General features: G+C 49.9%; 4 protein-coding genes across 4 annotated transcripts; all 4 read right to left on the minus strand.

Moving 5' to 3' along the window:
• Positions 1-10: 10 nt before the first annotated feature.
• Positions 11-3,081, minus strand: CI109_106341 (uncharacterized protein; the record flags this gene model as incomplete). The annotated part of the gene is made up of 12 exons (XM_065967828.1): positions 11-223; positions 295-369; positions 451-779; positions 852-1,164; positions 1,226-1,497; positions 1,558-1,634; positions 1,712-1,872; positions 1,930-2,110; positions 2,172-2,299; positions 2,361-2,434; positions 2,520-2,658; positions 2,887-3,081. The coding sequence occupies 12 exons, from the start codon at positions 3,079-3,081 to the stop codon at positions 11-13; spliced, it is 2,157 nt and encodes a 718-aa protein (XP_065823900.1).
• A 482-nt stretch (positions 3,082-3,563) lies between these two features.
• On the minus strand, positions 3,564-5,564 carry CI109_106342 (uncharacterized protein; the record flags this gene model as incomplete). The annotated part of the gene is made up of 10 exons (XM_065967829.1): positions 3,564-3,734; positions 3,802-4,095; positions 4,156-4,250; positions 4,315-4,392; positions 4,451-4,533; positions 4,591-4,598; positions 4,666-4,773; positions 4,840-4,872; positions 4,957-5,108; positions 5,348-5,564. The coding sequence occupies 10 exons, from the start codon at positions 5,562-5,564 to the stop codon at positions 3,564-3,566; spliced, it is 1,239 nt and encodes a 412-aa protein (XP_065823901.1).
• A 1,066-nt stretch (positions 5,565-6,630) lies between these two features.
• On the minus strand, positions 6,631-9,064 carry CI109_106343 (uncharacterized protein; the record flags this gene model as incomplete). Its single annotated transcript, XM_032008571.1, has 6 exons — positions 6,631-7,835; positions 7,896-7,967; positions 8,027-8,106; positions 8,161-8,389; positions 8,456-8,599; positions 8,665-9,064. The coding sequence occupies 6 exons, from the start codon at positions 9,062-9,064 to the stop codon at positions 6,631-6,633; spliced, it is 2,130 nt and encodes a 709-aa protein (XP_031857140.1).
• A 909-nt stretch (positions 9,065-9,973) lies between these two features.
• CI109_106344 (uncharacterized protein) lies at positions 9,974-10,556 on the minus strand (the record flags this gene model as incomplete). The annotated part of the gene is made up of 2 exons (XM_065967830.1): positions 9,974-10,000; positions 10,221-10,556. 2 exons carry the CDS (start codon positions 10,554-10,556, stop codon positions 9,974-9,976), a joined length of 363 nt encoding a protein of 120 aa, XP_065823902.1.
• Positions 10,557-11,614: the final 1,058 nt, after the last annotated feature.

Here is an 11,614-nt window from a genome sequence, read left to right on the forward strand (position 1 = left end):
TCGACGGCCGTCACTCATCATCACTCTCTGTCCCGCTTCGATCTGTGTACGACCTCCTGTCGAGCTTTGGCGCTTCATACGCCTCATACCTTAGTCCATGTTGAGATCGTGATGGTGACCTCGTGGAAGGTGAGGATGTCGATTTTATTGTGGTAGATGATTGTGTGGTGTCCTTGATATGTTCGGCGTGTATTGCGATCAACGCCGAGAGGATATCAGGAAGCTGGAGAGGTCTCGTCAGTCTCCAGACATCGAATACTGAGCCTTAGCACAGAGCCTCTACAACCGACTTACGGAACGTGACTTCGCTCTCTCCACTACTAAACTCGTTAAACCCTGCCCAACAATCTCTACTATTGTAGTACATCGCTGCGGAATTGTATAGTCAATCAGCACGATCACGCCCCCCCCCCCGCCCGCGGCTTTGTAAGCAGTCTCACGCACACTCACCTTTTGGATATACTTTGTCCCTGTGTTTGCCAGCTTCTTCATCCCATCGACAACCCTCGCTTCTGACGTACTGTCCTTCATACCGGCTAACAACGACACCAGCGCCACCAATATCAATTCTTGTACGTTCGGCGTGGTGCTTTCCAGCCCGGAGAGGAGAACCTCGATTGCTCGCTTTCGATCAGCTTGGATGGGTGATATATATTCACACACTGCTGTTGTGCTGATCACAAGCAAAGTATTGCTATTGCTGTTCGTGTCTTGGGCTGGTCGAGACGATAATCGATCGAATAGCGAAGTCGTAAAGTCCTCTTGGAAATCTCTTGAACCTGCAACAGCCATCAATTAGTCATATACTTGCCTCTGCCGAGCGTGAAGGCTGAAACCACAGAGCCACTCACCGTATCGCAATATGTCAAGCACGATCCTGACACCTTCTTCCCATACTGATCTCTCACCACCGTCTAAAGCTGTCACAACCTTGATGACCCCCTCCGCAAACTTCCTCCCATTTTTACTATTTACTACATCGACAACCTCCAAACCTCGTGTTGCGGTTTCTCTTCGCCCTAGACCAATCTTCTCTTCCACGCTGAGATTTAGTGATAAACTTGACGGTAACGAAAGGTTTGTGGATGATTTGAGCGAGTCCAAATAACCTCCTAGTACCATTTCCGACAAGTCTGGAGAGAGTCGATTCAGTAGTCGGATGGTCTGGAACAGATTCTGTCAGTATTAGTACTGCCAGGTGACCAGGCAATGGCACGTCACGTACGGTCCGTCGTACAGTGTCATCTGCACTATTGACTCCTTCCATTATAACGCTCATCTCTCTTTCGCCCAACCTCCCATCCCAGGCAGTGGTGGGCAAACTGCTCAAACACCTAAGCGCGAGAACATGGTCATTGGGCGAGGGCAACGTAGGTAGAGAAGTCGAAGAGGACGGAGATGTCGGTTCAGGGTGTAAAAGTTTGCTTATGAGAGGGAGACAGCGAGCAGATACCGCTTCAATATAGCTTGAGAGATGACAAGCTTCTACAAGGAAGGCTGCAAGTGTATCAGCACAGCCCAACCTTCATAGCGACCTGTTGTCGATGAGATACACACCTCCTTCCCATCGTTTACAAGATGTCAAGCCTTCCAATCTCGCTCCTGTCCATTCTTCTACTCGCTCAACCAATACACTGCGCTTGCCATCAGCTTTGCATTCATAGCAGCCTTCGGCTGACTAGATACGCAGCCAAGAAGCCCTTCGACTTACCTTGAAACGCTGCCACTTGTGTTGAGGATGGTACGCAACAGTCGCATCACATCAAGGGCGATTTGACCTTGAGGCAGTATGTCTCCCTTCCTAGCCACCTCAAGGACCTTCTCGACGATATACTCCCTCTCCTCTTCATTCTCAATTCGATGAGCTCCAATCTGCAGTCCAGCCCCATTAGCAAGGTGGAACTTTGTAGGACGCGCGAGCTGACTCACCTCTAATACTCTATGAATGAGCTTGAATAGCACAGCCAAGACTGATTGATCTTGTTCGTGAAGTAGCGCCTTGATAAGCTTGCTCATCGATGAAGGGAACGAGCCATTCTCCATATCCGTTGCTGAGGATGGGAGATGAAGAGCTTGTAGTGCTTGGAAGGTCCGTTGTCGTACCGCAGGACTTTATACATCACATCAATCAGCAAGAGTCTACGAAGAGATGCGATGTGATTTAGACAAACATCTTGTGCCGTAGTAGTGCTTTGGAGATCAGTAGCGGTGTGACGGCAGGACCGAGATCGTGCGAAGGGAGCTTGACAATAGCGTGTAGGGCGAGTAAGATGTGCGATGGCGTCGAGGAAGATAGGTCCTTTGAGTGGAGCAGAAGTCAGCTCGGGCCCACTACAATCGAGGAGGACTATGCCACTTGCCTTGCGGATAGTGTTGATGAGCAAGAGGTGTAGCTCGTGGTTGACCGGTAGTCGCTCGGCCAGATATTGATATCCTGAACCATAAAACATGTGTGAGCACAGTCATGTTAGTGACCCGCTGAAGTGGGACGAAAGTCATCCTGCCTGGATTCAACATACCTATTCGTCTCTCTGCAATATTCTTCCCACTCTCCGCAAGCTGTATCGCATGTACGAGAGCAAAGTCGACATCGTCCTCCGTATCATATCGTAACATCGTACAATGAAGTAGGATGAGTAGAGTTTCGGAAATCTTGCTCTGCCATAGTAACGAAGTAGATCAGCATGGTGTCATGTAGCTCAACTCTGAGGAATGTAGATATCTGAACGAGCAAACGAGTAGTGACCTCTATTGCCAACCGGTCATGGATTCAGGTCTCCCAGATCCTCAGATCTACTCTCACACGATGGCTCGTCCATGATCTAGGATCATACAGCCCGCCGGACCAAAGATTCCAATGACCAACCAAGGATCAGAAAGACATACCGTACTTTGTCCTCTAACACTCAATACCTCTTTCACCCTTTTTATCTCCTCTCTGATAATCCCATCTTCCTCCTGAACAGATTTTGCCCCGTGTAGTCTCACAAGCAACGCATGATGAGCACGAGACGAGGCGCCAGATGTAAGGTAGGGTGGTAAGGACGCAGTAGAAGTTGAAGAGGAGGAAGAGCGCGACATGACGACGAGGATGGCTGATAGAGTAGAAATGGGTCTATCGTTATTCCAATGTGAGGAGAAAAGCAGGTCAGAACATTCCACGGAGCGAGATGGTCTGAGGCAGGGAATGAACTAGAGAAAAGGGATATGAGTTGATGTGGTAGTTGGCAGATTAGATAGATAAGTGACAAGACCTATCGTCCAACTTGTCAACTTGTCAACACGGTTAACCTCCACCCGGACGAGACGGGGACCGAATGCTCTAACATAGAACGCAATCGTACTCCAACTGCACACAATCTTCCCTTGACATTACGCATGGACAGTTGGTTGCGCGATTGAAAAGACAGCATAGCACACAGAGATACATTTGCATCGAATCCACAAAGACAAGTCTTTAAACACAACGAAAGGGATCCGTTCTTCCACTCTTCTTTCTCTTCTTCTTCTTTCATCTACGGTATATTATCTTCTCCTATAGATTCATTTCATCAACGACAAACTTAAATGTTCCCCTTGAAGATGTAGCCATCCTCGTGAGCGGGTGTCAATTTGTCGTGCAATAACGCTGCGAGACTCTGATACTCTGGGTCGGAATCGACGTATGTGAAATGGGCATGTTGCCAATTGCTAGAAGCGGCTGCTTCATCCTTTCGTCGTTGACGTTGGTCGTTCTTTTACCGAGAAGCGATTAGTTTCAGTCGCGCACATAGCTTTTGAGTATTGCGTCGGCGAACTCACCTCAATGCGCGATTTCTCAACACCAGCCAAGTCGTAATTACCACCTTTGATACCCTTTGCGACCTTGTCCCACAATCTTCGACTCTCCCATTCACCCTGCTCCTCGATCGGCTTGACGCTGACCTCCTCCTTGGGCAAGTGAGCGTCGAAGAACACAGGTCCTTTACTGCCACCGATGTAAGAGACGCCGGTCCACTGTCCCTCGTAAGACTGTTGAGTCTTGCTGCCCTTGGAGATGGAAGCCTTGTAGGAGTGGGGTTTACCGGTGAAGTAACCCTTACCCTTGTAGTCGATCTGCAGATGAGGTATCTGAATTAGCTCTATCCTGCAACAGGTCGAAAATGCATATCTCACCTGGGCGGTGTATCCTGTGCTTGACTGAATGGCATTGCTGTCGGTCAACTCGATGTACGGGGATCCCCAAATGATACCCTCGATACGGAGTTTGGCTGAGATAGTAGGCATCAGCTCAGTCATCCTGAACTATTGCTGGCAAATCCGTAGCTGACTCACGAAGAGTGATCAAGTACTTCTCTTCGGGACCACCGTTCTTGGGAGTAACAGTGAGAACAGCGTGACCGGATTGTTTGACTAGGCACACAACGTCAGCTCTAGTAGCGGACTGTCGTACACTGGACGGATGACTTGCCATTGATAGCGGTTCCGGTGAAAGCTGTCTTTTGACCCGAGTGACCTTGGAGCTTGACACCAGCCTTCTTGTTCTCAATGTAGCTGTGTGGACAGTCAGCACAACACCAGAACCGATATCGTTATGAACCCAAAACGTACTATGCGGTCTGTAAGGATCACGGCTCATCAGCTTATCGCCCAACTCATGAAAACAGCTGAACTCTTCCCACTCACGATAGGAGGATGGTGGGAGACTTGCTCCACTATCAACCTGGTCTCTCCTCGACCGTTGACATCGGGCCATACACCGTAGAAGAGTTCTCCGAGGACAGGGTTGAGGGGCTGTCCATCGTCATCATCATCAGCTAGCTGCAATGTTGCTTGCTTGACGAGGACGTGAAGACGTACCTTTTTCTCTGATCCCATCTTCTCATTTCGGGTCTAAACACGCGTGACCACCATTATCAGTATCGAGCAGCGAAATCGTCAAAACGGAAAATGAAGATGATCAGTGGTTGTACTTACGGTGTACTGTCCCTTGAGTGTACAGATAAACCACTTCAAAACAAGCTCGGTACGTTCAAACTCGTTCTTCCCTTCTGAGATCTGGGCGAAGACCTGGGGATGTTCACACCAGTACGCAGGGAACTCGGTGAGCGAGACGGGTGAGAGGATGACTAGCAAACAGGATGGACGGGTTGTCAGCGTACGTTCCTGCGGGTAATCGGGACATGCAATGGGGAACCGAGGGTGCTGGTCATCACCGAGAGGGTGGAATACACAGGGGCATACATCTCAATCGGCCAACCGGACAATTGTATGTGCGCACCGACGCGCCGACGCGCCGACAGGCATAGCCCGTCGGTCGTGGAAGACACACAGATGACTGGGCGAGGCGACCATCGCGCAAACTCACAAGGTGGAGCAGTCATCGAACTCAGATCGCCTGTCATCTTCGCCAGACTCTTTATGAAACTCGTCCATCCTGCTTTCTGCTCCTCGGGCACGTCGGCGCCTTTTGTCGATGTCGTTGTCGTCGATAATGAAGAAGAAGAAGCAGAGCCGTTCGCGGTGGGCGTGGGGGTGGGCAAAGAGGCAGAACGATGGGGTGGGGGTATAGGTGTTCGAGTCATAGTCGTCAGACAGGCGATGATTAAGGGGGTATTGTATTATAGGTGGACAGAACAGAAGTCAGCGTTTGTTTTTGCGTGAGGTCGTTACAGGGTATGTTTGGATAGAATGTGATGTAGATGGTAAAGTATGCACGAGCACAATGGATGTTAGATGATATTTATCCTTTCAAAGGATATTGATATTGAAGATCACCATCATCATCACCACAAAGGATCTCCGTCACCCAATCCTGCTATTATCAACCCTCGCCCCCCCGACCCCCACATCCCCATCCTCCACCTAGCCCACCCTCAAATTAACCGACCACGTCTACACCTCGCGCTACGCTGCGCCGCGCTCGAATACGGATCACGCCACGCTAAAACGCTGCAACTCAAACTCACCTTCCGGTCTTTCATCCATATTGGCAGATCGTACAGACGACGAATCGGGTGATGGTCGTCTCGACGAACGAGTAGAGCTTGATTTAGATAATGAAACCGTTTTGAATAGGTATCTCTGGGGTCAGAAAGAACGAGTAATTGGTTGGTTGGTTGTGGAGTTGGATGATACGCAGGCGATGGCTTGTCTTGACTTTTACTGGTTTGTGGTTTGCAAGTTGATGTAGAGTAAAGTGAAGATGTACAGCAACAAGTAGCAGTGAATGTGTTAATGTAAATACAATCACTCAATCACCGTCATCATCTCGCCCATCGCATCTGTCGTACAACCCAACAAATGCATTCATACTGTACTTGCACTGCTTGGCTCTCACTCACTGCGTTACAGTCAGTCATATTCCAGATTCAGGGTCAACAGTGACGACACACCACACACTTCAACGTTACATAAGATACCAGCGAGTGTGGCACACTAGTCATCGTCGTACTACACCTAAGTTATTCATAAGTTGTTTTCATTGCATTGCTCGCCAGCATCGTACAAATCAATGCATCTACTTAATCTTGTTCAAGAGCGCTTGCTATCTCCTCAATGTCGATGGTAATTTCCCGCCCTGTCACTACGAAGCCTTGGCTTCATTATTAACAACTCTTTGTCTCGCTACTGTATACAACCCTTCTCCGCCTAATCTACCAAATGCCCTAATCCCATCCTGTTAGTCTTCCCAGTCCCTTGTGCACTCCTCGGACTATCCATCACAGACCCACTACGACTCCCACCGGTCTCTCCTCTCGGCTCGGTGACAATAGGTGGTAAACCACCTCGCCCGCCTCTCGAGCCAGGACGCGATAACGATCCTGACAGTGGAGGAAGCACAACAGGAGAATGCTGAGGAGGTTGTTCCCCTCCGGAATGTCTCCCCGGATGCGAGGAAGAGGGCGGTCGAGCGTACGCGTTAACATTTGTGATGACAGACGACGATGTCGTTGTTGGAGATGGGTGAAAATTGCCATGACCGGAGATCTGTAATGCGTTTGTTTTAATGGGACTGGGTCGTAATGTCCTGCTGCCTCGCGGTGGTGAGTGAGGTCGGGAATTGGAACCACTCCGAGGAAGAGGTGGAGGGTAATGTGTTGGGGTAAGAGTTTGTGGCAAACCACGGGAATGGGTACTACCGCTTCGACTGCGATGATCGGGTGTTTGCGATTGCGACTGCGCCCCCTGAGGCCAAGGAACGCTAGGCGGACCTCGATCATATGGCGACGTCGCGCTGTGTCTCGGCGATGACATGTGCTGTTGTTGCTGTTGCTGTTGATGATGCCACGCACTAGGTGGAGGAGGAGCATAATGTCCTCCGGGGGGTGCCACGTGTTGGTCACCGGGAACATATCCTGGAGGCGGAGCTGACTGATGATGACGATACGGTCCTGAATGCGTTTGCGGTCGACCAGAGCTCGATCCATAGTATTGCCCATGGGATTGAGCTTGAGATTGAGGATAGCCTGGTCCAGGGGGTGGTGGGTAATGCTGTGGGGGAGGTCCGCCTTGCTGTTGTTGATGATGCGGTGGTGGTCCACCTCGATATGTATCATATGAAGAAGGCGGAGGTGGTGGTGGCATATGAGGTCCAGGAGGAGGATACCATCCTGATGGGTGTTGATGATGTTGACCGTAGCCGTTTGGTGGACCTCCGTACGGATAGTGCAGTGGGTATGTATGGTCTTGCGGACTCGATTCCGGATGCGGACCACGAATCTGACGTGAAAGCCTTGGATCTGAGTCTGGAGGATAGCCTAAAGACATGCCTCGAGATCGCTTCAGTTGCAATGCGTTATCGTCCTCCGACTCGTTGGCACTGCTTTTACGTTTGACTTTGATGTTTCGAGCAGCTACAATGGAACTTTAGCAACTGTCCAGACGTTTATTTGAAGCAATTATTAGTATCTCACGTTGTCGAGGATCCTTACGAACCCGGATCTTGAGACCCTGCTCGGCGAAAGATTTGGACAAATCTGTCGCTTCTGCGTTGGGGAATTTGTTGGTCAGTCTTGGTCACGATGCAAGAAACAGAATAGCTCACTCGACATGCCAGGGAACTTCTTCGCAGAGTAGACGGAGAACGTGGAGGTGTACATGGTAGTGCAGTAGAACACCTCTTGGCTGTACTCGTTGTCAGCCAAATTCTCTTTGAGCTGCCGCAGATTGTGCACTCACTCGACAATCTCAAATAAGGTCAACTTCAACTTGTATCTCCCTTCCTTTCTCACACCCAGATCCGGAAAGACAAAGAATGCCGCATCCGTGTTATCTACGTCTTTGAGGTGATACAGCGATGACACAGGCGTTCCAGTCAAGAATCGAGTCTTCCCATCATCAATCACGTGAAGCTCGTCTTCTTGTTCGTCGCCCCCGACTAAGCATGCGAAGAGAAAATAGTAGGGGTCTGCGATCACAATCCGAGGTCAGCCTCGCCTTCTACCCTGTTTGCAAATGAGCTCAGAATACATACTCTGCATGAAGGACATGCCAGCAGGGCCAGGACTCGGCCGGCGTAACGATCGAGATCGGTCATCGGCAGGTGTGATATCGTCGCCATTGCCATCGATAACTTTCAGCTGAATGATAGGTGTGGGATCTACCGGACGTCGGTCGGCTATGAATCACTCTGGAGTCAGTACAGCTGGTACTTGCAAGTAGTCAATTCCAGCAGCTACTCACACTTTTCTCCTACGCCACACATCCTCGCTTGGACAGGTTGTTGTCTCATCACCATCTCGTATTTTCTAAGAACACATTCGTGATCGGTACGTAGGGATGAGCGAGGACAGGTCGAGGATGACGGAGTATCCACCGGTGTGGGTAATAGGTTGAGATGAGATAGATCGGGTGTAGATGAGTGAGAGCCGGCAGGATCGGTAACATTTTCGGATTCATCGGAATCATAGCCATTCGAGGTAGGTTGTGACGGAGATCGAGTGCGAACCGAATGAGAGGAAGATGACGATGCATGTGGCGCAGGGATGGGCGGATGCGGAGGAGGAGGAACATAGACGAGTTGGTACCCAGGAGGTGGTGGAGGAAGATGGGGAAGATAGTAAGGAACGGAGGATGGAAACATTTTGTTAGCGATGAAGCAAAACCGTCTACCAAAGTTCTGAAGATGGACAAGAACAAAGATGAAGAATGAAAGTGAAAAACGGCTGAATTCCAGACACAATAGGCAGTGCATCTCCATGACAGCTGCGATTGTCATGGAGACCACCTGTCGATCGACCAAAAGAACACTGCCATCCCCCAAAACACAAAAAAGGTGCGTTGAGATCGGAATCTCGTTCGTTGAAAGGTAAAACCGAACAGCAGAAAGGCCGGTAAGGGATGTGTTGAGGAACAATAGGATTGTGTTGTGGTGGTGTGTGTCTCACAGGGCCGTGTGTGTGTGTGTGTGTGCGCGTGTGTGCGTGTCGATGTTGTATGCGTATTGGCGTCAAAGGCTCCGTCGGAAACTATTGGGGCCTAGGAAATCGGGTGCATGATCGAGCACAATGTGAAAAGGCGCTTTTTGATGATCCAAAGGCACACACCCGACCTGTACCGACCGAATGAACAGCTTTGTTAGCGTCCTTGCACCAAGACAACACACAGCACACAGCACACATCACACATCACTCGTCACTCAACATACAGACACTCACTGCTTATAGCCGTTATGTGACTCCCACCTAGATCATTCATGGATCCGATGTGCCTTGGAGTATGCGTGATGACGCTTGCACTGATATTTACCCTCATGGCGTTGTGCATAGCCATTACCAAAACTCGCGCAGTCCGACCCATATGACGGGGAGCTGTATGTAGCAGGTACCGAATTTCCCGGGGTTCTGGTAGATCGTCGACCGATGCAAGGTGGAAATGTTGAAACTGGAGGCGTCTCGTTCGGTCGAAGTGCGAGGTGAAGGAGCAAGCAGAGATAGGAAGAACAAAGGGGGAAGAATAAGAAGCAAGGGGAAAGAGACTGAACAAGGCACACTTACATATTTTTCCGCCCTTGACGTCGCTAAGTGTGGGTCAACGGATCAGCGTCTGCGCGCACATGTATCGTTGCCCACCTCTGGCATCGTAGTCCCCTTGAACCAGTCATTAAATTGCCTTCCCTTCAACCCTTTGTCCGACCGAATATGACCCCTTCCACTTGGGAAGCTGAAGCTCACCACTACCTGACTGTGCACCCAGATATCTTTGACAATTCAAAAGCAAACAGACCAAGTCCAACTCACCTGAGAGACCGGCACATATTCATACGCATAATCAACGCCTTCCACCCAGCCCTTTCCACCGCCCGTCCCACTGGAAGAAGAGCCAACATCCCTCTTCTCAGCTTGGCTAGCCGGTGCAGCGGGTCCCCTTTCCCTTTCCCTTTCCCTCTCTCTTTCGTCATCAACGTTCTCAGCTGTCGGCATGAGGATGTTGGTCAAGCTCGGTGTAGTCGGATTGGACTTTTTCTGTCGTGGAGAAGGCAGAGCAGAGTGCGGATTCGAATGGGAATGGGAATGGTGGGGTCGAGGATCTCGAGAAAGGTGAGGGGACGGAGGTTGCGAGTGTGTTGAAATCATAAGGAAAGATGTTGGTTTGTCGAGCGACACCAGTTTGAAAAGAATGAGCTGTCTGGCACGGAGTTATCGGATCTGTACAGGAAGGGGACAATTAGCAAGCACGTTCACTGAGAGCCTTGACAGACCACCAAAAAGTGCAAGGGTATCGATACGATGATGGTGATGACGATGATGCTGACGATGCAGTAACAATACAGTCCGGCTTTGTAGTGGTACCACAGCCCGTAGATTAGAGCTACAACACAAGGTTGAAGCCCTCCCGACCTCTTCAAGTTGTATGCCGTGCTGCATCACTCATACAGAGCAGAAAGCAAGGCAAGGCCATTGCTTACACACGCTTCAAGATACCGTCGCGCAGCACTACACTCGACCCACGATCCGAAGTTTACGTTAACAGACAATACTCACCTTGTTATGAGACACACCAGCAGTTGATCTGTCTCGAGACGTAACTTGTCCTTCAATAGTAGATAGTCGTCAAGTCTGTGTTGCGGCGATGACAGTCTTTTCGAGCTCCCCCTTACTCATCTCCGCATCTACCAAGGCCAAGAGGACAGAACAGAACAGAAACAGGACAGACGGTACACTCCTTTCTTCCTTTCTCCTGTGGCGTGGTCGTTTGTAGAAAAGAGCGTGGAAAGAGGCGTGTCACTAGCGTGAAACGAAGACGTTGTCGAAAGGAGGGTCGATACGAGTCCTCCTGTTTAGGTCGTTTTGAAGGATGATTTGCAGCGAGACTAAAGGAATGAGAGCGAGAGTGTTGGACAAGGGTTGTGAGTGTATATCCGTAGTCGAGACTGTGCGTTTGGGTCGGGTTGGATCAAAGGGAGGGATGATTGATCAAGTGTGCTGAGATACAGTCGAATGATTGATTGGTCGAGGCACTCGCAGCAAGTTGAGCGAGAGGTTTGTATTATCAACGTTGAATGATTGATCGTCGTTCCTTGCTTCGGTATCAAGCGGTACGGGACACTGCTATCGCGATATGAGCTGGATAGACGGTTTGATGTAAAGTATGTATGTATGTGTGTCGAGCCGTGTGTGTGCGTATGTGAGAG

This window comes from Kwoniella shandongensis, chromosome 12, assembly GCF_008629635.2.
Source record: "Kwoniella shandongensis chromosome 12, complete sequence".
In the NCBI taxonomy this organism is placed as follows: Eukaryota; Fungi; Basidiomycota; class Tremellomycetes; order Tremellales; family Cryptococcaceae; genus Kwoniella; species Kwoniella shandongensis.